This window comes from Callorhinus ursinus, unplaced genomic scaffold (genome assembly GCF_003265705.2).
Source record: "Callorhinus ursinus isolate GAN/ISIS: 27379988/994484 unplaced genomic scaffold, GSC_fseal_2.0 scaffold36, whole genome shotgun sequence".
Classification (NCBI taxonomy): domain Eukaryota; kingdom Metazoa; phylum Chordata; class Mammalia; order Carnivora; family Otariidae; genus Callorhinus; species Callorhinus ursinus.
This window is the reverse complement of record NW_027397098.1, coordinates 1,292,148-1,319,748: the sequence shown is the minus strand read 5'-3', so window position 1 is coordinate 1,319,748 and position 27,601 is coordinate 1,292,148. Positions and strand designations below refer to the sequence as shown.

At 37.7% G+C, this 27,601-nt stretch overlaps 1 protein-coding gene and 1 long non-coding RNA gene across 2 annotated transcripts in view; one reads left to right on the top strand and one right to left on the bottom strand.

The window, feature by feature from the left end:
* The window catches only part of LOC141370483 (uncharacterized), a 90,587-nt gene that overhangs the window by 14,916 nt on the left and 48,070 nt on the right, over window positions 1-27,601 (bottom strand). The gene's annotated exons all lie outside the window — the stretch shown is intronic.
* Window positions 5,162-5,365, top strand: LOC112810032 (thymosin beta-4-like). The gene has a single exon (XM_025853488.2). The coding sequence runs from the start codon at window positions 5,162-5,164 to the stop codon at window positions 5,363-5,365; it is 204 nt and encodes a 67-aa protein (XP_025709273.1).

The following is a 27,601-nucleotide window of genomic DNA, read 5'->3' as shown; positions in this document are numbered from 1 at the left end:
AGGGCCTTTCCAAGGTCTGGTAGTCAGAGGCATAACAAAGACTAAACATAGAAATCATGGCTCTCTTCTGTTTTTGTTTTTGTTTTTGTTTTTACAAAGGACTACCCTACTACTTAAAAGATTTTTTTTTTAATTCCCAGGTCACATCATTCTAAGTGTAAAGTGGGGCCACTTAACAGTATTTCCTGGGCTTTAGTTCTCCAACTGTGAAACCTCTGAACACCTTTTATTCCCTTCAAAGTTTCTACCTCCTTCCTCCAGCTATTTGCAGAAACCCCTAGGGATCTGTTATTGTGTACTCACAAACAAATCCTTTGAGCTAGCAAGAGGTGCCTACCACTCTCTTTCCCTCCTTCTCTGATCCTCTTTGGTGATCTGGCACCTGAGCCCTTGCTCTTGCTCTTGCTGGAGGTCCCTGCCAAGGAACATCTAAAACAATGTCATCCCTTGTTCCAGCCTCCGGCACCACCAGGCACTGCCTCTGGCTGCTGCTGAGGCTATGAGTGATGGATAATGTCAGCAAACCACGAAACAAACAAACAAAAACCAAGCCAGACCCCAGGTCTCATTATAACTGGAGTTGTTGGAATCATGGGCTAGAGCCCAATGTGTGTCAAATACCCGATGCCCCAAGGAAGAGAATGCCTCACTTTCATTGTAATCTGAGATGCTTTGGACTTCCAATGACTGCAACAAGCTTGTGAGAAAACAGTTTATTCAGTGTATTCTATTTATTCTCCCCTTTCCAGGTCTCAAGGACACAGAGGTGGATGAATTGGCTTGGGAAAATACCAGTGACAAACGATGTACTACATTAAGATTTATCCTGACCTCCAATGGCTGAGACACTGTATAGAACCAAACTTAATATGCAAGTCTCGCTCCGCCATTAGGATGGGATCTCTCCCCAAGAGGCTACTCAATTCTTATCCAAATAAACATTTCCAGGGCCTGACCTGCCTGCTTGCCTTGTTTACCCAAACAAGTCTAACTGCCAGTGTCTACACCAATGATGAGCCACTAGAGTTCTCAGGATAAATACAGTTAGCCCAGATGAAAGAGTAGAAAGAGGACTCTCTTGTGTCATAATTGTTGGCTATATGGTGAATTTTAATGCCTAGAATTGTGTCAAGTTTCATTTTGGCATTGTTCTACTTAGTTTTGCAGATCATTTTCACCTGGAAGCCTATAACTTACTTTTCCATGGTACTCAATATACCTGTAATCATTTTGAATTCTGGGAGAAAAATAATGTGTCCCATTGACAGTTTCCTTTTTCTGAAGGTTATTTTTGTATCAAGTTTGCCTACCGCTCATTTAGAACCAACCATCCTCTGCTCACACCTTTGTATTTTCTCAGAATATTGGTTCCAATCAATTTGGGGAGGAGGAGAGAAACTTTCAAGACAGAGCTGATTGAAGAGCCTGGTGCTTTCAGAGAGAAGCGTTGAGTAGCTCATGGACAGTAAATGTTCCTCTTCAGATCTACCAGAATTTCTTTCCTTTAGACAGTTCAACTAAATTCTCACCCCTTTTAAAGTTCAGATCACCAGCCTGGATAAAAGAATCACAGAATTTTTTTCATTGTATGGAAGAAAATGTATCCTGAAGGTAATATACTTTTATTTTTAATTAAGCACCCTTTATTTTAGTTGTCATTAAGAATGAAACAATTGCTTGAGGGTAAGTTAATTTTCTGAAGTTAATTTTTCTGTAGAAGTTGAAAAGATTGTTGAAAATAACCACTGGATGATATGCTTGTTCATCAGGTATCCCCAAATGCCTATCAATAGCACCTGGGACACAACAGGTTCTCAATAAATAAATAACAAATAATCAATAAAAGCATGGACAAGTGAATTTCAGGATGTAACTGTTTTAATTTAATAAGATTCATAGCCTGGGGTCAGCTCTGAGTTCTCTTTTGCTTCTTTACTTTTTCAGTCTGAAGCTGGTTAAATGTCATCTAGGACCTTACACAGGTCTTTCAAACCTTTGTCGTTTCTCAGTTTGCTTGTGTAAAGTGAAAGTTTTGGACAAGAAATCTCTAAGATTCCTTCAAGCTTTATAAGGCTAAAATTTTCAGTTTCAAGCCTTATAAGTACTAATCACCAGCAATCAGCAAATCTGTGCAACTTGAATTGCCCTTGGAAAAAAAAAAGAGCAGGTTGCAAATTGCTTCAGGTCCACCAGGGGGCAGGTGCTGGGACACATCTGTGGTTAAGAATGACTAGAAATACAAAACAGTACCACGTGAGTTACTGTGGCATGGATATGCAAGCTGTGTGACACTTCACACTTTCACATCACAAAATATTTTACAAACAGGAAATATTGATCCTCTTTGGCCCGTAACAGAGGCTGTGGTATACTCTGAGCAAATGACTTGCTCGAAAGCACAGAAATTTCACCAAAAATGTGGTCTCAGACTCCAACATCCTGTCTCTTAATTTTGAACAGTGACCATCACTCAGCTGAATTACAGCATGATGGAGCCTGAAAGTTGTCGGAAACCTAGAAATTGGTTCACCCAATGGGGGCCATAGACTGAGCAACTACCTCCTTCATTTTACCTCCCTCAACAAAGTCAGCCACAGAGCAGACTGAGGAGCTGAGCTGGAGGTGACCTTCAGGGTGGCTTCCTTTGGAAGCACTCAGAAAGAATTTTTTAAATCAAAGAAGAAAACATCTTGAAAATATTGGCTGCTGGTGGAACTGTCTCTTCCAAGTTGACATCATCAATCAACCAACAGTGTAGGAGAACTGTCAAATCCCAGCAGCATGAGGGACGAGAGAAATCGTCAGACACCTGAAAAATGGAAGGCTGCTCCACAGCACAGCTGGAGCTGGTGGCTATTATTGGGGGGGGAGACAATTTAATGGGGTCGGGGGAGGAAAGGAGAGGGTGTTCGGTGTGTGTGGGGGAAACCCCGTCAATTAAAATGTGCCTGATTCATAATTTTCTCTATTTCTCAGCAGAATAACTTTCTGCCCTGCCTTCTGCATTGTGCACAACTATCTCAAAATTCATTTTTCAGCTGTTATTCATACTTCAGTTTGGTGTTTCTGAATGTATTCTTCCTCACAGTAACTGTTGACAGGTCCAGCCCTGTAACCATCTGGCTCCTGAAGTAATGAGACCAAATGAAATGGAGCTTGAAGAAATTAACATTCTTTCCTTAATCTATTAATAACTGAAAAGTGTTGATTTTGGTGACAGCTAGATACTTTATTATGAGGCATATTGGTTAATTAAGAGCATCATAATGAAGGTTATAGGAATGCATATCCCTCCAGAAATACACATATTTTTAATAAGCATAATTTGATTCTTCTCACAGGCTCAAATAAAGTCAGTGAAAACGTTATGCACAAAGAAAATCTCAACAAAGGATAAACAGACAATTTTGTATGTATGTAGCATGATTATTGTTGTTTTATTATGTTAAGTGTGCCCATGTATGTCAAATACAGCTGCTGTGTATCAATAGAAGTTGCAAATAATTGCAGGTCTTCCAACTCCATTGACCTACTGTCCCTTGATTCTTCTTCCCTCATCTATTTACTCTCAGATGATATTAGCAGCTTTGTAGGGTCCTTACTGGGGTAAGGAGATCCTCCAATTTTGCCAAAGTTGAAAATGCATAGACTTTAGATCACGGATGATGAGATTTCCTTGCTCTTCTTTGATGTTTTGCAAACATTTTCTTTACGTCCGTAAAAACTTTACAGAAACAATACTTTACTCACACAGAGCTGTCCTTAATCACAGACTGGGTATTTCATCTTTTTCCCTTACCTTTCCCTCACATTGGGCTCGGAGACATTCTGGGTTCCCTTTGTTGCTGTGTTAATGTGTAGCCACAGTTAGTCTAAGAAGTTACCCCCAAATCTCATCAAGAAATTATTTTTTCAGTGTTTACAGTCTTTGCTCAACTTTAGTGTATCTATGTATGCACTTTTTAGGGAACTTCAGTATCATTTTTATCCTTGACTGGTATCCCATTAAAAGAATACACACACACACACACACAAGAATACCCACAAGTAAATTCCCAAGGTTTTCTCTGCTAAGAATTAAATGATGTGTGTGTGTGTTTTCATGGCACAAGTTTGCTGCACTATTTCCTTCTTGTTTTCCCTCTCATTTTGCCATTGTCTTTCCACTAGTTAGACACAAAGTCCCCAGGGAATAGTGGATTTTTTCTCTCTTGCTATTTCTCTCCCAGGACAGACCATACAAGATTGAGTGGAAAAGTAAGGTAAAGGTCTAGAAAATTCAGGCAAAAACTGGTTAATGACAATCGGGCGTGTGTTTTCCTACTTTGGGCCTTAATTACCTACTTTGGTTGTCAAAGTTGAAAAATTACTGAACTGGGATTAGACCTTTAGTATAAATATTGACTTTCTGAACAGAGATAATGTACTTCCTCCTGCTTTTCCCATTTTCTTTGTTGGGCTCAGTCTCCCTTTGAGTTCTTTCTTATTAGCCTGACACCTCCTTTCCCTTTTCTTCCCCATCCTTTGTATTATTGATGCCAGATGAGCGTCAACACCTTTGTATAACTGTGCTCTCAACATTAGACTCAGGAGGCACGTGGGGAACACACATCCTCATTCTGTGATAAGCATGTCAGTTAATCACTGATGGGTGCTTATCCCTGTTTGTTTTGAGAAGTAATTCTATTTTCCAAAATACAGTTAAATTACATTATTAAGCAGAATCATAGAGTCAACTTTACATGGGCTATAGAGTACTCTGGCGGACCTTCTAGAATCCCCAGCCAGAGCTTTGCATATCAGGATCACCAGGCTGAGGGACTGGAAACAGATTCAAGGCCATTGTAAGGTCTGTCAATCCTTATCTGCTGTGGCCACAGTAAGGTCTGATTCCAAAGCAAGGGCAGAGAATTCTCCATCTCACACCCTGAACTGGGAGCCAGAAAACTCATAAGGCAAAGTCAAAAACCATGACAGCTAGGTCAAGGTCATGCTTAGTAGATTGCACACCCAAAATTGGAATACTAGTGCTCAATATTTCTTTCAGAAGATTGGGGATAAGTAAAAATAAATTAAAACTTTGCTGGAGGCACTCAACGGTGGCCACTGTAAAGACCAGACCTTCCCAGCTTCCACACCTCGCTTGGCTTCCTCTGCAACCATGTTTGACAAACCCCGTATGCCTGAGATTGAGAAATTCGGTAAGTCAAAATTAAAGAAGACAGAAATGCAAGAGAAAAATTCACTGCCTTCAAGAGAGACGACGGCACAGGAGAAGCAAACAGAGGAATCCCAAGGAGGCGCCACCAATATGCACAATTCCATTCAGCATTGCTTTCTCACTTTACTTCCTTTAGCTGTTTAACTTTGTAAGATGCAAAGAGTTGGATCAAGTTTAAATGACTGTTATCCCTTTGTACATCAAATAATGGAGAACCGACCAGGAAGGCCATGCCTGCCTCTCCCAACTGCCTGTCTGGCTGGCAGGGAAGGAGAAGAACTTGCATGTTGGTGAAGGAAGAAGCTGGGTGGGATGACCGTGAAATCGAGAGTAAAACGCAAGCCGGTCCCAGGTGTCCTGCAGGCTGTCAAATGCAGTGCAGTTAGAGTGCCTTTTTTTTTTTTCCTCAAATGATTTTAATTACTGGAATGCACAAGTTTTTAATATGCAAATAAAAAGTTTTAAAACCTGGGGAGGTGGGGCAGAACTTTGTTGGACAAAGTTGTATCTAAATCAGTGACCCCTCGATCAATGACAGCGAGTGGACTTCAGAATAATCCAAAGCTACTCTTGTCTTTCTTTTAGTTATGCTTTTAAATGGGTCCATCCCTCTCACACAAACACTGTCACTGACAGAGTATAAAAGTTCAGCATCAGGCACAGCAACCTGTCTGGGAGTCTTCCAGCTTTTCCATCCTATTTTTTTCTTTTCTTTTTTTTAAAGATTTTATTTATTTGATAGAGAGAGACACAGCGATAGAGGGGAACACAAGCAGGGGGAGTGGGAGAGGGAGAAGCAGGCTTCCCGCCGAGCAGGGAGCCCGATGCGGGGCTCGATCCCAGGACCCTGGGATCATGACCTGAGCCGAAGGCAGACACCCAACGACTGAGCCACCCAGGCGCCCCTCCACCCCATTTTTCTACTAGCATCAGACACTACCTACTTTAGACCTTCTTGGCTCTCCCATCTCTTAGCTTCTACCCCTGCTCTCAGCTGCTGCTCTCTTCAGTTCTCTGTTGTAACAATCCATTTAGACACCCATCTCTGGTTTGAACTCTCAGTGCTACCTTTCAGTCAATATTTTATTATTTTCTGGTAGCACCCTAAGCATGTACAGCTAAGGGTAAGAAATGTTTCTGCTCTTGAATAAAACTTGAGAAGATTTATACCTACCCCACCGGGTAGTTGAATCAGGTAGCATTCCCTATATATCTGCTTTAATTCCAGACTGAAAATATTACTTTATAGTTTGTTTAGATCTTCAAAAATAAAAAGAACCATGTAGTGAACATAAGGCTTTTATAGGACTTGCAGATGGCTTGGGACACATGGTAAAACACCAATGTATTCCTATAAATGTTTTCCTCATTCCTAAGGTGAAGTGGAAACACACTTCATTGTTACAGGTGAAACAAGGCCAATGGAAGTCTGCTAATATTAGGGTAGAAACTTGGGGCCTTATAGGATATAAAAACAGAGTTATGGTTAAGTCTATAAAATTTGTCAAATTCAAGCCATGAAATTTGAGACTGAAGAATTTAGAACAAATTTATGACTATGGAACCACATGGATTTATTATGATTTATTATGACTAGAGCCAAATACTTATTTGAGAATTAGAATAATACTCCTCAATGTAAAACATCACCAATGCCATCTAATGAGGCCTAAAAATAACTATTAGAACTATTTAGAACTTAGATAACTTTAATTTCTGTTCCACACTACAACTTGGATTTTTCTCGAAACATTTTGCTCTTATTATAGAACAAAGAATATATCCCAATATTATAAATGCATAATTTGAGTTATAAAAAGCATAACATAGCCTTGGCAGGATAGTAATTTAGAGGATGGCCAGAATACTTTTTTTGTATTTTCCCCTTCTTACAAAATAGAATATACGATATATTCATTAATTCAAATATGGAAGAGACTAACAGAATTAGGAAACATATTTAAGTGACATTGTATCATTCTTAAGTATTTGTTTTAAGTTATCTAAATAAGTAACTTTAAGGTGAAATTATCCTTTTTTTAATACTAAAGACTTTTCTATATATTATGAACAGCATAAGGGGAGAAAGTAATTTTTCCTCTCAGTTTGGAAACTATTCCAAGATCTTGTTTTACTGTAAATTTACACGGTATGCCCTTCTTTCACAAAGTTACCCTTTGGTTCAATTACATCAATGTCAACTGAATGAAGTAGCATTATTTCCAGAGTCAACCAGGTTTTTGCTGTACCTAAAACCTTATGATGCTTCAGAAATTTTATTTTCCAAAGGAATGCTAGAAGTCTCACATTTTATACTAATATATACAAGCCTATGTGTCAAGATTCAATCAGGGAAGCCAACCTCCTATTATCATAGAAGAGATTTATTCTAAGAATAAGGCTGGACACAAATGTGGAGAAGCTGGGCAAATAGGAGGGTTACTGTGCATCTGCTCTGAAGCATTGGTGTAAAGAGGCTTTACCTAGATTCCTTTTGCTAAGGAATCGAGGAAGCCAGGCAGGTCCAGATTCTGGGGTGGGGCCATGAGGGAGGCTTGTGAAAAGGTCCACTTCCACATTCAGAGGAAGGCTGTTGCCTCTGCATCTGCTGGAGTATGTGAGGGTCACCACATGTTCAGAGGGAGAGGGAGGACAAACTGGAATTGCCCACAGCTCTGTCAGGCTCTCAGACTGCCTTCCAGCCTGCGAACTTACAGAATGAGGGGAATGCTACTTTCCTTTCACCTTGCAAATTTAATGTGACTTTCTCTTTTATACCACAAACAAGGAAACATATGCTGAAGAGTCTGCTGAGCCTTGTTGATACAATACAAACCACCACAGTCCATTTGGTTTACTGAACACTGTGTGAAGGAGGTGCAAAATCTGGGGTGGGGGTTGCAAAATGCATAGCATACATAGCTCATGTTTATGAGCAGGACATCATCTCGAAGGAGAGATCAAATGGCCCATTCAACAGTGTAAGCTATCATTCCATAAAGCATAAGAATAAATGCTACAGCCAAGAAATGAAAACGCTGAAAAAACATTGTTTTAAAAAAGAATGTTTTTCATACCAGTTTCGTTTCCTACTCCCTACTTCCATTCTCTTAATAGCTTTAAAAATTCTATGTAGGAAAAAAAAGAAAAGGGCTACACTATGCAGAGAGAGATCTGAATAGCTTGTCTGATTTCATTCATTAGAACTAAAGAATTCATGAACTTTTATGATTTCAGAATAACCTTCACTATATCACATTTGCAGAACATATGCTCTGTGAGTAAATGTGAACCCATTTTGTTGAAAGAATAATGTCTTTTCTGAGTTTCAAAGCTTTTCAGTCAAACAGACTAAGAATTATAGAGTAAACTGCATTGAAATCTGTTCTATTTACCAGATGGGTAATTTCCAAGGCTCTCCCTTCCTACAAGTACCTCGAGGGAGAGGCACATCCTTTGAGAGAGAAGCAGGAGAGAAATGATTGGTTTGAATGATAATGAGCCTTGCAAGGAGAGACCTTTACCTTTTTCAATGGGACAGACAGCTTTTTTGATGTCAGTTTAGAACTCCCATTAGCTGTGATAGGAATTATAGGTTTATCAAGAGAAGAATATACCCCTATGGATTAGGTAGCAAAGGTCTCCCTCTTTGAGCTTCATTATTATTACAAAAGCCTCATTCCTACAAGGCTAATGGGAGGTAGACACATGCTTCAGAGAATAGATCTCATGGGATGAAGTACCACTCAGCTAGTTTCTAATTTATGCACATACGGAAAGAGAAAGCTTGTTGCTGTGTTTTCATATAAATTGGTCCCCCTTCTACTATTCATCACCACTACCCTCTTCCCATTCTCTCCCACCCTGGGAAAGCACACCGACGGTCCAGTCATGGTCCCAGGAAAGCCCCCTAGACCTGACAGATACAGCATGTCTGTCCCGGGCTGTATGGATTATTCTCTGTTCCTAAGAAAACCAGCCCCAAAGATGTATTTGTAGATCAGATCCTTGGAGCATAATGACCTCCTGATGTTTCAATATTTGGACAACTATAAGTCTTAGTATTATACTTTATTTGGATTGGGGAATTGGTTGACATTATTTATCAAAATGTGGAAAGCAGTTTGGGAGCATTTCCAAATGACACTCAGGAGAATCAAAATGATTTCTTCTCTTTTGGGCCCTGAAGGGAGAATTCAAAGTTACTAGCTCTTATATAACCACAGTTCCAGGCACCTTGTGGGAAGTGAAGGTGGTGAAATATTTTGGTATACTGAGAACTTAAGGATGGGAAGTTTACACCTTCTAGAAGATTTTACCAAGCAAAACTCTTTCTCTCCCCACCCCCTTCAATCTCAAAGTAAATGTCTCTGGTTTAAGTGATGTACAATAATAGCAAAGAGGGATCAGCTGGAGAGCACATATCAGAGAGATAGTCAGAACTCACAGAATTAATTGGGAGCACAGAGGCCTGAAACACCTGTACATAAAAAGAAAAACAAATATATGATTATTGGTGCAAAGATGCTAACCTGTCTGACGGAGGGTTTTACTAACTGGTCTATTAACTGTTGCGTCTGGCTGTGCATTATGCTCTGTTCTCACTACTTTTTTTTAAACCTCCTTTACATTTTTAAGTCTGTTCTTTATAAGGCCATCAAAACAAAGGAACCTGATTCTAACAAATGATAGCCATAGCTCAGACTTGGGGAAAATCTCCTGGGTTTCTCTCTGAGCAGGCATTCTCTGTCAAGAAAAAGCTATTTCCAAAGGTCAGAAAGGAGATGCATATTTATGTTACATGCATTCATGTGTGTCTACAACCATATAAATAATGTAAATATATTTTATGGAAAGACAGGGATTATCTTCTATTTAACATTTTCCATTTTAGTAGCTATCACTTTTACTAGTTGAATACTCATTGTGCTTCCTTTATCGGGGCTACATTCGACTTCAGCAGGTCCTCAGAGCTGTGTCTTTTCTACTTATTCTTTTCAAATTTATATCACTTATGTTGAGCCTTCGGTGAGCTTCTTACAGTTCTAATCTCCATAGAGATGGAGACAAGTTGTAGGTGATAATTATAAATAATCTATCTTAAAGTCCTTGATTTGCTGAGAGAAGACTCCAACTGCCTCCATATTGATCTCAGTCTACTTTCTAACTGATTAAGTTCTTTCTAGCTTCTCTCTCAACTCAGGCAAAAACCCCAACAGGCAAAGCATCCGCTATGGGAACCAAAACTCACCACTCAAGCAACAGGCACTGCCCTGAGCTAGCAAGACCCCACGTGACAGACCCCCATGACAATGATCCTGACCTTCACTGCACCCCTGCAGGTACCCACCGACCTTTGTCCCACATTTTCCTAATATAAACCTGGAAGTATTTTTAGCACTTTGGAGACATTCTTTGGGATGTTAGACGACTGATTTTCCCGGTGTTGGCCTCCCTGAAATAAATTCTTCTTTTGTTTCACCCCCAACTCATCTCTTTGCATTTGGATTTTGTCAGCAGCGAGTGGCCAAGTCTGGTCTGTTTGGGACCCCGGGGCAAGGTGCTCTTGTACTTCTATGCTCCGGCTACAGTATCATCTCCTCTTTAACCTACTAATTTTTTTGTTTTTATTTTTGTCTAGAAGACTGATTTCCAACCATCTTTCTAATTCTTCTTTAAATTCTCCACCAGGCTTTGGGACACCTGGATGGCTCAGTCGGTTAAGCATCAGCCTTCAGCGCAGGCCATGATCCCAAGGTCCTGGGATTGAGCCCTGCGTTGGGCTCCCTGCTCAGCAGGGCATCTGCTTCTCCTTCTCCCCCTGCCACCTTTTTACTATGTCCTCACATGGACTTTCCTCTGTGTTTCTGAAAAGACAGAGTCCTCTGGTCCTTCTTCCTCTTCTTATATGGACGCAAGTTCCATTAGCCTAGGGCCCTGCCCTTGTGATTTCACTTAACCTTAATTGCCTCCTTCAAGTTCTGTCTCCAAATACAGTCACATTTGGGGTTAGGGCTTTAAGATATGAATTTTGAGGGAACACGATTCAGTTCATAACATTATCTGTGTAGTTTCAAGACTATTTTGTTTGTGCCACTATCTAAGTCATGGACAAGTATGCCACAAATAAAGACTCTTGCTTGAATTACCATGGCCGAAGCATGTCCTTGAACTGTGGAAAGAGAGGTGACTAACTTTTGCATAATTACAGAAACACTAAAAGATCAATTAACATGGAACTTTATCTGAGATTTTTATGTTTACTCTATGGTTAACCACTAGAATAGTTTAAATTATTGCTGAGCAAATATACATCCCAACCTCTTCCTACTGTGGGTAGAATGTGCTTCCCTGACCATTGAGTTTGCTTTGGCAATGAAATATTAGCAGCCATGATTTAAGTATAGATTTGAAACATGTTTGTGGAGAAGAGCTTAGCTTCTCCTATTTCAGCCACTGCCATGAGAAGAACATGTTGGCCCAAAGAAGGTAAGAGACATGTGGAGAAGACCTGGGCTCAACCTGTATCTTGGAGCCAAGGCCAGCTACTTGATCCAGTTTGGGTCAACCAAACCCCCGTGACCCCTATGTCCATAAGAATTACATAAATGATAATTATGTGCCATTGAATTTGGAGGGGTCTTTGTTGGGGGAGGTGATAATGAACTAATCTAGATAGCAGTATCCTCAAGTGGGGTCCTTCTGTAAAAAATAATCCTAAAATAGGTGACATAGGATTCAGGTAGAGGGGAATGAAGAAATTACTATAAAAGACCAGATGAAAAGTGACAAAACCTTCTGAGAAAATGCTCATCTATATTATATAGCAGCATAACTTTGGTTACAGTCACCAGCAATAACCTAGAAAATAGAAATTATACAGAATACACCCTTCTCATTAAGTGAGATTTTCAGACAAACATCTTGAGTTTGGGGGCAGTTAACAGAAATAGCCAACTAAATACATTATCTAATAAATAAGATAGAACCCCTCATTTTGGTTGGCAAAATTATTTTTCTCCAGTAGTGTTATAAGTTGGTATTTCTTCTCTTTCTGTATATTGGTATGTCACATCAAATACAAAGAGAAAGCAAAAGTGTGACCTTTCCTCCAACTACATGTTTATATTTCTCCTGAAAATTTAAAACATTTGCAAACCAAACTCAAAATGAAGTGAAGAGGTCTAATTTGAGAGCCATATAGAACATTATGATCAGAAAAATATACAACAAAATTTACACAAAGTACTTTTGTGGTACTCTATAAAGTAGAAATAAGGTTCTAGACTATGTTTCATCTTTCTCTGGAAAGATCCAGAAAACCATGGATTTATTCATCATGGTGTCAGTGTTGGTGCTATTGACGGATAAGGAAAAGTTGCCATAAATCTTGAAGCAAAACATTCAGGCTATGAAGAGTAACAAATACTATTAACAGGGAACTTGAAACTAAAGTAGGAGAGAACAGTAATTTTCTTAGGGTACTTTTCATGGCCATATGACTCAAACCCAAGACAAAAAAGGGTCTACAAATGTGGTTGCAGAATCACCACTCGATATCTAAAATGCAGAAGATGTCATAATGTCTTTTGAGAGAGGATTTGACTGAAAATGAGAATGTTAACCATAATCCTGGGAAAATGATTTAAAATGTGGGGAAATAATGCAGAAACTATAAATCAGAAAGATTAATAGTGGACTCTTGCAAAACTGTAGAACTATTTAACAGATGGTATGTGAGAACTTAAAAGAGAAAACAATCATTACTAGGGTTGGAAGCTGTGATGATAGAAATCATTTTATGCTTTTAAAAATACCATCTTTCACGAAATGGAAGAAATCGTTGATTATGAGGAACATCATGATTTTATATGACATTAAGAAAGAAAAACATTACCACTTGAACAATGACATGCCACCTATTTTAAGATTCATGTCCATTCCAGATATGTTTAAATGTGAAATAAATATACATCCCAGAGTGGGAGAAATATGATGCTACTGTCTCTTTTCCAGGTGACCATTTCTTGGGGGCTGCCAGAGGAACAAAGGAAGGCTAGATTAGAGACAAGGAAATTTCTCCTTCTTCTTTTGCCTATTTCCTGTTTCATTTCCAATTCTTTTCATCATCATTCCAGCAATACAAGTTCTTTATCCTGGATCAGCATTGTGCCCCAGTAACAGCCACTGTTTGCAGCATATACGTGGACAGCATTCCCATAACCAGCAGCACTGCCCTCTCTCAGAGCCATCAGCACCAGCTATGTGACACTTCCTTCTCAGAGGTCTTAGTGTCAGCTCCATGGGGTCCCCTCTAAGCTGTTTACAGTAATTCCAATTGCATCCCTTTTTCTCTCCTAGCCTGATCCTACAGCTCCTACTCAGTGATACCTAAGTGGTCAATATTTGCCTTTTGCATCCTCCAGCACCTAGTTAACAAAAATATATATTAAATTATCTGTTAAAATAATTCATGTGGTTTCTGTCTACTGATTAGACCCCGATCGATACATGCGTACATGCACATGAAAATGACAGAAGGAAAGAAAGAAATGAACAGGGACAGAAATAAATAGGTACATTGTTGGCCTGGGCAGAGAATTCTGGTAGGTTATGGGAAGGGAGAGTTCTATGCTGATTTAGTTTATATGTCACCACACTGAACAAATTTATAACACTGGAGCAGCAATAAAAGAGGGGGAATCTTTTCTTAAAGCAGCCTCTGCTGGCCAAAAACTGGGTGAGTTTTTGAGTAATGTAAATACCCACGGACAATAAGTTGAATATAATTATGTCTACATTTTGTTAAATGTCTACTACAAAGTGGCCAGTTGGGGGAAAAAAATCATTACAGCAAATACTGTGGGTGTATATACCTGCTTTATTATTCTCATATAAATCTGTGACTATTAAGTCTAGAATGAGAATGACTATTATTCCAGGATGGACCTCACTTGGATGAATCTCCTATATAGCTTTCTATAAAAAATTACTAGTTATCCTAGAAGACAGATATAATATGAAAAAAATAGGGAACAGACCCATAGGTGATGGGAAATATACTTTAAAATACAGCTATGATTAAAATATTCAAGAATGTATAGAAAAGATGGACATTTTCAAAAGGGATGTGAAATATATAAAAAGGAATCATGTGGAAATCCCAGACCTGAAAAACAGGGTTGAAATGAAGAATCTTATCTATATTAGATGCGGAAGGAAGTGTTAGTGAACTGGAAGATAGATCAGTGAAAAGAATTCAAACTGTAGCCTAGAAAGAAGGAAGGAAGGAAATGTAAAAAAGAAAAAAGAAGCATAAGTCACATATAAGATAAAGATAATGATTTAATATGTGCATTAACAGAATCCTAGAAAGAGGGAAGTAAGGAATGGAACATAAACTGTAGAAAGAATACTGAGGACAAAATTTTCTCAAAACCATGAAAGCTATCATGTTACATAATCAAGGAGGGCTACAAAATCAAAACAAGTGAAAGAGAAAAGTGTAGACACATCAGGTCAAAATTGTACCCTCTACTCAGGAGGGAAGGAAGGAAGGAAGAAAGGAAGAGAGGAAGGGAGGGAAAGAAAAGAAAAGAAAAAGGAAATTTTAAAAAGAGCCAGATTTTTTAAAAAAATTTTATTGTTATGTTAATCACCATACATTACATCATTAGTTTTTTGATGTAGTGTTCCATGATTCATTGTTTGTGCATAACACCCAGTGCTCCACGCAGAACGTGCCCTCTTTAACACCCATCACCAGGCTAACCCATCCCCCCACCCCCCTCCCCTCTAGAACCCTCAGTTTGTTTTTCAGAGTCCATCGTCTCTCATGGTTCGTCTCCCCCTCCGATTTACCCCGCTTCATTCTTCCCCTCCTGCTATCTTCTTCTTCTTTTTTTTTCTTAACATATATTGCATTATTTGTTTCAGAGGTACAGATCTGTGATTCAATAGTCTTGCACAATTCACAGCACTCACCATAGCACATACCCTCCCCAATGTCTATCACCCAGCCACCCCATCCCTCCCACCCCACCCCTACTCCAGCAACCCTCAGTTTGTTTCCTGAGATTAAAAATTCCTCATATCAGTGAGGTCGTATGATACAGAGCCAGAAGATTTTGACAAAGGAGCAAAGACAATACAATGGAGAAAAGAAGTCTTTTCAACAAATGTGTGATGAATGACTTGGGACAGCCGTACACAAAAGAAGAAAAAAAAACAACGCAGACCTTACATCCACCACAAGAATTAATTTGACATGGCTCATAGGCCTAAACATAAAATGCAAAACTATAAAACTCCTAAAAAAGGAGGAAAACAGGAGAAAAATCTAGATCTTGGACGTGAGATGAATTTTTAGGTGTAACACCAAAACCACAATCCGTGAAATAAGCTGGACTTAAACACTTGTGCTAGGCAAAAGACACGGTTAAAAGAGAAAATAAGGCACAGATTGAGAGAAAATATCTGCAGAAGACACACCCGATAAAGGACTCTTATCCCGAAAGTATAAAGAACCTTATGAACACTAAGAAAACAAACCCGAAGAAAAACATGTGCTGAAGACCTGAACACATACCTCACCAAAGAAGATATACAGAGAGCAAGTAATCATATGAAAAGATGCTCTACATCATATGTCATCAGGGAATCACAAATTAAAACAATGAGATACGACTACACACCTGTTAGAATGGCCAAAATTCAGAACACCAATGATACCAACTGCTGGAGGGGATGTGGAGCATCTTTTCATATGCTTACAGTGAATAAGGAGCTCTTACTCACCGCTGGTGGGAAAGCCAACAGGTACAGACACTTTGGAAGATGGTTTGGCAATTTCTTATAAAACAATCATGATAAGTATTTTAACTACCTGTATGCAACCACATGAATATATCTCGCAGACATGCATGAAAGAAAAGAGACACAAAGGAGTAACAGCTGCAGGATTCCATTTATATCAAGTTCAAAAACAGGGAACACACATCTATAAGGATGGAAATTACAACTATAATGACTGGGAGAAAACACAGAGACACGCTGGGGGTGCTAATGTTCTATGTTGTGATTTGGGGAGTGGTGACGCTTTGCAAAATTTTATCGAGCTGCACACATAAGATCCATATATTTTATGCACTTATATTAGGGGCATATGGATGAAATCCTTCTGAAAGTGCTCAGTGCTATATAATTTGCGGTTTATATTAATATTGTTTTGTATTTGCACATATTGAAGTGATTCTAACTTTAGGAAGATCAAATGATCATGCAGGGAAGAGAAGAAATGTGTCAACTATTAACAATAACAACATAGTCATAGGAAGTTTAAAAAAAATAAAAACCACCAAATACTGATTTAAGCAAAATGAAAGTGTGTGTCGGTTTGGGGAATTTGTGTGAGTGTGTGTCTATCTTTTAATATAGGAAAAGAGATAGTGATGCACATGGCATTTGCAAATGTAGAGTTAAATACCAGAAGATACAGCCCAAAGAGTTATAATTTCTGCTTTACTGATAGTGGAGAAGGATGTGACAGAGTAGAGATTGGCAAACATTTACTGTAAAGGACCACACGCTAAATATTTCAGCCTGTGTGGGTCATTTGGTCTCTATTACAACTATTCATTTCCTTCCTTAGAGCAGCAGTGAAAGCTGGTAGTAGTGTAAAAGCCACCTTGGACAATTTGGAAACAAATGGGTATAGACACTGGGTTCCAATAAAACTACATTTTATAAAAAGAGTTGGTGGAAAGTATTTTGTTGACCCCTCGGAAAAGAGGACTACTTTTTTTTTTTAAGATTTTATTTATTTATTTGACACACATACACAGAGAGAGAGAGAGAGAGAGAGCACAAGCAGGGGGAGCAGCAGGCTCCCCGCTGAGCAGGGAGCCCGATGCGGGGCTCCATCCCAGGACCCTGGGATCATGACCTGAGCCAAAGGCAGACGCTTAACTGACTGAGCCACCCAGGCGCCCCGGGGACTACTTTTCATTAGAATCACATTATTATTGAACGATTAAATTTCATGTTCCCTTGAGAATAAAATCATTTCAAAGAAAATCACATCATTAGCAGGCTCTTCTTGTTTTTTAAAGATTTTTACTTATCGCGAGAGAGAATGTGGTAGAGAGAGAGCATGAGCGGGAAGAGGGTCAAAAGGAGAAGCAGACTCCCGGCGGAGCAGGGAGCCCGACGCGTGATTCGATCCTGGGACTCCAGGATCATGACCTGAACCAAACGCATTTGCTTAACCAACTGAGCCACCCAGGAGCCCCACTAGTGGGCTCTTGATAAGCCTTTATAGCAGTAGTCTTCAAATATTTTTCTCTGCTAGCCCTTAAAATTATCTGGAAAACCTATGTATCCTTGGCATATTTTTTAATGGTCATCTAAAAATCTTGACAAATCAAGACAAATGCTGTATAATCTCACTTATATGTGGAATCTCAAAAAGTTGAACTCAAAAAAGCAGTGAGTTGAAGGGCATCTGCAGGAGACAGGAAGAAGGGAAAATCTTTGCTGACTGAATATAAATTTCCAGTTATGCAAGATGAGAAAGTTCTAGACATGTACCACACACCACAGTCCTCACAGTTAACCACACACTTAGAAATCTGTTTAGAGGGTACAGATCATGTTAGGCATTCTAATCACAATGAAAATAAAAATATATGTATCCAATGGACTTCAAATGTCTTAAGAATTTAATACCCACAATTTCAATTTCAAAAATTCATGGCTCTTCTTTACTAGGAAAACTTTATGGTATTATATTTTCTCCTTCATATTCTATTTTATCTCACATTCCCTACATTTTTTCCTCTTGTAATATATTTTTATTCTTGAGTCTGTATTAATTTTATAAAGTATACATCTGGTACAAAAATATGTATATAAATTGAAATTTTATGTTTGTTAAATTCTCTCTGACCATAGGTTTCTAAATGTTCAAAAATAATTTTTATGGATTGAGTGATGAGAATTATTAGTAATATATTGATATAATTAACACAATAAATATATTGCAAACTTAGAAAGTGATTTAAACAAAGATAACATTTAATTGTAAATAAACCTCATGATGAGATAACTAGAGCTGTTTTTACTTCTATTAGTTCATGTTCTCATGAATGAATATTATTTGTTGCTGGAATGAGATGGGCTACAACAATGATGTTATTTAATTCATTGTGTTTATTACTGTAAAGCCTGAGAGCCCTTCATCTACATAAGTAGGGAGGAATGGAAGGAATTTTATAACCATGTTACTTGATTCTTCAAATTTTTCTTGAAGTATATGCTAAATTTCAGATAGTGATGTATCATCAAAATTACTTTTCAGTGATGTATGAGCTGAAAATATGAATAGGTCTTCCTTCAAATATTTTGGAAAGAAAGAAGTGGAAATGACCTCATTTGCAAAAGCATTTGTTACTCAGTCAATAGAAGCTTTCAATTTTTTAGCTTCTGGGAAGTATACCAAAGTGTTTATGAAGATTTAGCAATTATTAATCATGCCTGCTTGAGGCACTTTGTATAACCCAACAGATTCAGAAAGAGTTGGAAAAATCTAAACATGGATTAATTACTTCAATACATCTTTGCTGTAATGTTTTCTACTAAATGCCTTTATTTTATCATATGTTTAAATAACTTTTTCAATCCAAATTTTGGAGCTACAGACTGAGTTCCTTCAACCTGTGGAAAATTGGCCGAATACAACCTAATAGGCAAATCTAGTACCATCAACAATTGGTCCATTCTGGCTTCCAGAAAAAGTCTGAATTGATTTTTCAATTCATATGAGGTTCATATCAAGGAATGAGAACAAAAGATCATAAAAATTAAAATTATCTAATACAATTTACTTATCTGCATCATACTCATTTATAAAAAAGAAATTTTCTTTCTCATTTTAACATTCCTTAGTTATAATCCAATATATATTGTCTAGTTAAGATTATAATTTGTTTATGAAGTAACATATGGCATGCCTTCAGTAAATTTGGTTTAGCATGTATGCTTAGCACGTGAGGATATTTAAGTAAAAATCACATTTTAAAGCTGAGATAACAAAATCAATATCCCGAAACATCATAACTGTACTATTCTTTTTTTAAAGATTTTATTTATTTGAGAGAGAAAGTGAGCTTGACTGGGGGTGGGGGGGCAGAAGGAGAGGGAGAAGCAGACTCCCCACTGATCAGGGAGCCCGACACGGGACTTGATTCCAGGACTCTGGGATCATGACCTGAGCTGAAGGCAGATGCCTAACCTACTGAGCCACTCAGGTGCCCCAACTGTACTTTTCTTCAACATTCAATGAAGACAAAAACTATTGCTAAAAAGTCTTGGTTGGGTACTTAGAATATAATTGTACTTCTTGTGGTGAAGTGGATAATATTAAACATTTTGTAAAATGAAATAACTTGGTGATAGAGTGCACTTAGAGTATTTTACTATGGTATAATTTTTTTGTAGAGTACAATTCTTTTTCTTGTATAGTGTGTTGGTATTGTACAATCCTTTATCTGATTTGACAAAGTAAGTTTTATGTTCTTTTTTGAATACCATGCATAGATTCTAAAGAAAGCATGTAAAATTTTATCTATAGGTTTTATTCAGTGTACCCTAAAAATTTTGATTGTCCCAAGACATATTCAAATAACTTTTAATTGAATCAATCTCATTAAGCTTCTTCAGATATTTAAAGATCCATTTCTTTCCTGCTAATACCAAGACCCAGAAATGGGAATTGTAAATAATTTTTTAAATGGCTTATATTTAAATATGCAGAAAACAAGCAATTCTTAGGGTTCCTTACTTCTTACTGGTGATACTTAAAAAAAATTTTTCTTTTTCTTTTGGCTTGGCCTTTGTCCCTCCCTTAAAAAAAAAGCAGATTTCCTATGACAGTACAGAAGTAGAAACATCAGGGATTTGCACATAGATTTACCTAAGAAGGGCCCAAGCACTGGTTCACATGGTCATTTTATTCTCATAAAATATGTATCAGTAAGACAGGGTAGCCCGAACTGCCGCCTCTTTTCACTTAGACCTCCCTTCTTTCCTCATTTCCTCGGTGCTGGAGTGGCCTCAGGCCTTTTGGATGAAGTGACTAAAAGAAAGGAGAGTTGAGAGTACATTTATTTTGGGTTTAATAGAATATTTTTGTATCATTTGCTATCAGGTGGGTCACTACCATGTACCCTGATTACACTAGCTGTCCTAATACAGAAATGTCTTTCAGGAATACTCCCCGCATTGTGAACTGATGAGAAATTACAGACCCACAATGGGAACCTGTCTGATGAATCTTGCTACCAGAAATTTGTGGATAGCGTGGGAGAAACCAGATAATATTGGGGAAGTTTTTCCAAATCTTATAGCTCACATAGGAAACTTTCTAGCGGTCATCCCACGTTTGAAAACAGTTCTGAAGAGTCACCAGATAGTACCAATAACAAGTTCTAAAACTAACAGAAAATTTTCTATGTTATCAAGACTAAGATAAAATTTCCATCAATCATGCTAGATGAAAAATTTATTATTCTTCTATTGTGTCCACAGGAAATGACATCAGGAAACTGTTAAATGAAGAGATGCTTAAAATATATGCAGGCAAAAAATGGAGGAAAAAAATGAGGGATATTTTCATTCAGGTGGTTAAGAAAAAAATGTTATCTTTCTGAATTTTATGGTATTGGTCACATTTGTCAGCATTTTCAAATTTGCAGCAAATATCATATATTGGATTGTTTTCTCATTCTTAATAAATCATCACTTTTGTACATAATTTGGTAATAGTAATTTTTTATTCTTTTTCATAATGAGGTTTCCCAAATTTTATAAACTTCATTCCCCCTAACTTAGATGGCCCCAAAGAATTATGCATCCTTTTCCAATAACTGAGGAATGGAAGAGATGAGATCATTAAACAAAAATTGCCATTATTCCTAGTACTCACACTACAAAATGTTTAGCTTCAGAATATCCCAAGAAGGATGGAATTCTCCATTTCTAATATTTTTTTTAACAGAAATATGTGTGAGACAAGGGTAAGATTAGAAGGCTTATGATTTTATGGTGACATGACTGACAATTAAAAGTAGATAGATTCTTGGGGCGCCTGGGTGGCTCAGTCGTTAAGCGTCTGTCTTCGGTTCAGGTCATGGTCCCAGGGTCCTGGGATGGAGCCCTGCGTCGGGCTCCCTGCTGTGTGGGAGGCCTGCTTCTCCCTCTCCCACTCTCCCTGCTTGTGTTTCTGCTCTTGCTAACTCTCTGTCTCTCTCTCTGTAAAATAAATAAATAAAATCTTTAAAAAAAAAAAAGTTAAAAAAAAGTAGATAGATTCTCCACAACAGAATCTTGAATTGTCTTTTTATTTGGTTCTCTGGTTTCTTAACACCCCCAGGAGAGCATCACTGGAAGAAGATTCAGGAGGGGATAGGGGCAACCTCTCTTCCATAGATTAGGAGAAAGACTGCTGTAAATGGGAATAAAGGAGAGGAGGAAAGGGGACCCTAAGTAACGTTAGGAAGGACGATGAATGTGCACTGAACGACCTAGAAATTGGGAACCTTGAAGTCACACTAACCAGTGAATCCCTTGGAAAGTCCACGAATAACCTTCCAGGGCCGTCGTGCTCCAGTTTTAATTCCTCTACTTTATAATAGCTAGATTGGGGCTTTTGACAAATGATGCTCACATTCATAAAGCCGTGTGCTAGACCCCAGTGTGACACCCAGTTGGCACTACCTCTGTCCCTGCTCCTGCTTTCTGCCTGCCTCTGTCCAATCTATGTGTTCTTTCACACTCTCTTCCCTCTCTGGCTTTCCCTTTGTTTCCTCTCTCTTTGTCCTGTTGTTTAGCCCCTCGGTTCGGATGTCTCTCATCCAGCTGCAAGCCTGCTTGCCTCTGCCTTTCATCACACCACGATGCTCCCTACCTTCCCTCTTCCCTTTGTCTTCTTGCTCTTTTAAAGTTTTTAAGTTAGTGCAATTGTTTTTAGAGCAGTACAGGTTTACAGATAGATCGTACAGAGAGTTCCCATAAACTACTCTCCCTACCACAACACACAGTTTCTCCTATTAGTAATACCTTGCATTAGGACATTTGTCAAAATTTGTATACCAATATTAATACATCATTAACTGAAGTTCATAGTTGAGATTAGGGTTTCCTCTATTTTGTATGATTCTGTAAGTTTTTTTTAAGGTTTTATTTATTTGTCAGAGAGAGAGAGGGAGAGAGAGCACAAGCAGGGGGAGAAGCAGGCTCCCCATTGAGCAGGGAGCCCAATGCAAGACTTGATCCTAGGACCTTGGGATCATGACCTAAGCCGAAGGCTGACACTTAAAATGACTGAACGATCTAGGCATCCCGGTTCTGTAAGTTTTGACAAATGTTATGTATCTACCATCATATGTAATAGTTTCACTGACCTAAAAATCTCTTGTACACTTCCTATTCATCATTCCCTTCCCCCGAAATTACTTTTCCTTACAAGCATTACAATCCAAACCAATATTGCCCTATGTAACCATCAACTGAAAAGAAAATTCACTCATTGCCAAGCATTCTTATAGATGTTAAATAACAATAATTCATATACCATTTATTATTTCATTTAATTATCACAATAAGTATAATTATCTCTACTTAGAGATAAATGTTTTGAGTCTCAGAGAGTCCAAATGACTTTCTCATGGCTATGTGGCTAATTGAAAATGGACCTGAGTGGAGCCAATATCCTTATTCACTGATGGTTGACCAGCAATGTCTTTATCACTTCTTAAAAATTCCTTTGCTTTGTCAGAGATAATAGGTGTGTGTTAAGGGGATACTGGTTTGTGACTGCTAACTTTTGAGGATTCTATCAGTACCTATCTATGACTCGTTTATCAGAAGGTGGACCTTGAGTGCCTTTAAACAGATTTCAATAATGCATAGAAATATTTAATAACATCTATTTCTAAAAGCCCACTCTGAATGAACTTTTAAGTATTCTATTTCATTGTCTACAGACTAGAATAATTTCTCTTATTCCCACCCTTCCCACTCAGTATTTAGGACTATATCACCCTTAGTAAAGTGTTAGCACCATACATTTTAACATCAACTCAATTTCAGCTAGATAACATCTCAGGATTTCCTGTTTCAACTGCAATCTTTTAGTTATGTATTTTTATTTCAAGTTTTTCAAACATTCTGTACACTGCTGATCCTTACAAAAATGATAACTTTTAAACCTGTGTAGAGACAGACTCAGTCATGCTTATGTTTTAGTTTTTATAAACACACTCTATGTGATGCAGAGAGCACAGTTTTGTTTATGCTGACAGCTGTGTGTGAATATTTTTACTATTTTGAGACATGAACAGGTTGAAATTTTGGGTGTACAGGCAAGTTAGTACATTGTTATTGGCACAGTAGCACTTCCTTGCAGATTAATAATAGATTTTCTTCTTAATTCTAACTTTTCTCAGTGTTACTACCAGATCATGAAATGTATAATAAGGTGTAAGTTCCAAAATTTTTCACTAAATGCAATCATGAAAAAATTTTTAAATCTTAATTAGTTAAGAGATTAGTCAAATTGGCAGACAGCATTACGGGTAGGATGATGCAGGAAATATTATGTGAGCCAGATTCTTATTCCCAACTCTCTTTTTGTTGTAAGCCAGACATCTTTAGGGGCTGCTGTTAATTTTTTCCAGTGATTAGTACATCAAAATGACAGCTAACATGTTGCTTACTGAATGCTATCAACTGGTTATTGTATCTTAAATTTCATAGTTATACCATGAAAACAATTCAGCATGTCCTACTAGTCACGGAACTGATTTTTTTTAAATATAGACTTTCCAGAGTAGCTTTAGCATTATAGAAGAGAGTCCATATATACACTTTGTCCACTCGCCCCACCTCTAGAGACACCATTTCCCCTATGATTAGTATTGTGCATTAGTATAGCACATTTGCTACAATTGATAAACCAAATTTGATAATTATTGGTTTAAACGAGGGTTCACTCTTTGTGTTGTACATTTCTGTGGGTCTTGACAAATGTATACCATTTGTCATCCGCCAATATATCCACCATTATGGTATCCTACAGAATACTTCCATTGCCCTAAAAAAGCCCTGTGTTCCACCTATTCATCGATACTCCCCTCTCCCTGAATGCCTGGTGACCACCTATCTTTTTACTCTCTCTCTAGTTTTGCATTTCCCAGAATGTCATACAGTTGATTATTCTGAATGTAGCCTTTTCAGGCCAGCTTCTTTCACTTAGCTATATACATTTAATTCCCTCCATGTCTTTTGTGGCTTAAAAGTTTACTTGTTTAGGGGCACCTGGGTGACTCAGTCATTTAAACGTCAGACTCTTGCTTTCAGCTCATGATCTCAGTGTTGTGAGATCGAGCCCCACATTGGGCTCTGTGCTCAGCATGGAACCTGCATGGGATTCTCTCTCTCCCTTTCCTTCTGCCCCTTCCCAACCCTGCTCTCTTCTCTCTCTTAAAAAAAAATTTACTTGTTTTTATGGCTGAATAATATTCTATTGCATGAATATACCGCAGATTATCCATTTATCACCAACTGAAGGATATTTGGCTTGATTTTATTTTTGGTAATCATAACTGCAATACATATTTTTGGGGTAGATGATCATAACAGCCTAAGTTTTCAACTCATTTAGGTAAATGCCCTGAAGTGCAATTACTAGATCGTATGTTGAGACTAGTTTAGATACGTAAGAAACTGCTACACTGTCTTCTAAAATGGTCATACATTTTCATTTTGACCAGCAATGAATAAGTGTTCCCATGCTCTACATTTTCTCCAGCACTTGGTGATGTCAGGTTTTTTTTGGTTTCTAACCATTTTAATGGGAACAGTGGTATCCTCATGATCACTTTGATTTTTCTTCCCCTAATGACATGAGGTTAAGCATCTTTTCATACACTTATTTGCCATCAGCTTATCTTCTTCAGTAAAGTGTCTGTTCTAGCCTTTTGCCTGTTTTTGAATTGGCTGTCTCACTGAGTTTTAAGAGTTCTTTGCAGGGGCACCTGGCTGGCTCAGTTTGTAGAGCATGCGACTCTTGATCTTGGGGTCATCAGGTCAAGCCCCATATTGGGTGCAGAGCTTACTTAAAGAAAACTAAAAAAAAAAGTTCTCTGTATATTTTGGATAACAGTCTTTTAACAAATATGCTTTTTGTAAATATTTTCTCCCAATCTATGACCTGTATTCCATTCTCCCAACAGTGTCTTTCACAGAGCAGAAGTTTATAATTTTAATGAAGTACGTCAATTTTTTCTTTCATTCCTCATGCTTTGGAAATTTTGTCCAAGGATCCCATTGCCAAACCGAAGGTTACCTAATTTTTTTTTTTACTTTATCTTCTGGGAGTTTTATAATTTTGTATTTTACATTTAAGGATGATCAATTTTGGATTAATTTTTGTGAAAGGTATAAGTTCTGTGTATGTATTTATTTCTCTTTCTTTGCATGTGAATATTTAATTGTTATAGCATAATTCGTTGAAAAGACTACCATTTCCCCCCCCCCCCCCCCGAATTGTCTTTGCTCCTTTGTGAAAAATCAGTTGATATGTTTGTTTGGGTCCATTTCTGGGCTCTCAATTCTATTTTAGTGATCTATTTGTTCTTTCGCCCGTACCAAAGAGTTTTGATTACTATACCTTTAAAACAAATCCTGAAGTTGAGTACTGTCAGTCATGTTGGTTATATTGGTTCTTTGTCTTTACATATACACTCAAGAATCAGTTTGTCCACAAAGTAACTTTCTGGGATTATGTTTGGAATCACATTAAATCTATAGATCAAGTTGGGAAGTTTTTTCTTCTGACCACACTGATTTAATTTGTTCTTCTTTTTCTAGTTTCCCCAAATAGAAACTTAGATTCTTGATTTTAGTTATTTCTTCTTATCCAATATATCTTTTTAATGCTATATGTTTCCCTCTAAGCACTACTGTGCGGCATCCTATAAATTTTGATGAATTGTACTTTCATCTCATTTAATTCAAAATACTTTTGATTTTGAGACTACTTTGATTCATGTGTCATTTAGAAGTGTGTTGTTTAATCTCCAAATATTTGGAGATTCTTCAGCTATCTTTCTTTTACTGACTTCTAGTTTAATTTCATTGTGGTCTGAAAGCCTAATTTGCATGATTCCTATTTTTTCAGTTTCGTTAAGATGAGTTATTTGGGCCAAAATGCGATCTTTCCTGGTCAATGTTCAAATGAGCGTGAGGAGAATGTATATTCTGCAATTGTAGGATCTATAAATATCAGTTAGATCCAGTTGATTGATGGCACCCTCAGTTCAATGTGTCCTTATTAGTTTCTGTCTGCTAGATTTGTTAATTACAGATAGCAGGGTATTTAAGTCTCCAACAAGAGTAGTGTATTTGTCTATTATCCTTTCAGCTCTATATATTTTTGTCTCATTACTTATCTGTTTTTTAGTTTAATTCCAGTTAGTTAACATACAGTGTTATATTAGTTTCAGGTGTACAGTATAGTGATTCAACCCTTTCATACATCATCCTGTGCTCATCATGACAAATGCATTCCTTAATCCCCATCACCTGTTTCACCCATCTCCCCCATTCTGCTCCCCTCTGGTAACCACTGGTTTGTTCTCTTCTGTTCCTTGATTTGTCTTTTTCTTCCCCCTTTGATTGTTTTGTTTTTTTAAATTCCATGTATGAGTGAAATCATAAGCTATTTGTCTTTGACTTACTTCATTTAGCATAACACATTCTAGTTCCATCCATGTCATTGAAAATGGCAAGATTTTAATTTTTATGGCTGAAAAATATTCCATTGCATATATATACATCTTTTTTTTATTATGTTATGCTAGTCACCATACAGTACGTCATTAGTTTTTGATGTAGTGTTCCATGAATCACTGTTTGCGTATAACACCCAGTGCTCCACGTAATATGTGCCCTCCTTAATACCCTTAATATCCATCCCTGGGCTAACCCATCCCCCCACACATATACACCACATCTTCTTTATCCATTCATCAATCAATGGACACTTGTTGCCTCATTTAATTCTCTGTTCTTAGGCTCAACAGGACTGTTGTGTCTTCCTGGAGAATTTACTCTTTTATGATTATGTAATACCTCTCCTTATTGCTGGTAATGTTCCTTGCTCTGAAATCTGTTTTGTCTGAAATACAACAACTCCCATCTTCTTTTTTATTAGTTTTAATATGGTGTAACTTTCTCCACACCTTTACTTTTAATCTATTTGTTTCTTTATATATATATAAAACAAGGCACGCCTTGTTTCTTTATATTTAAAGTGTGTTT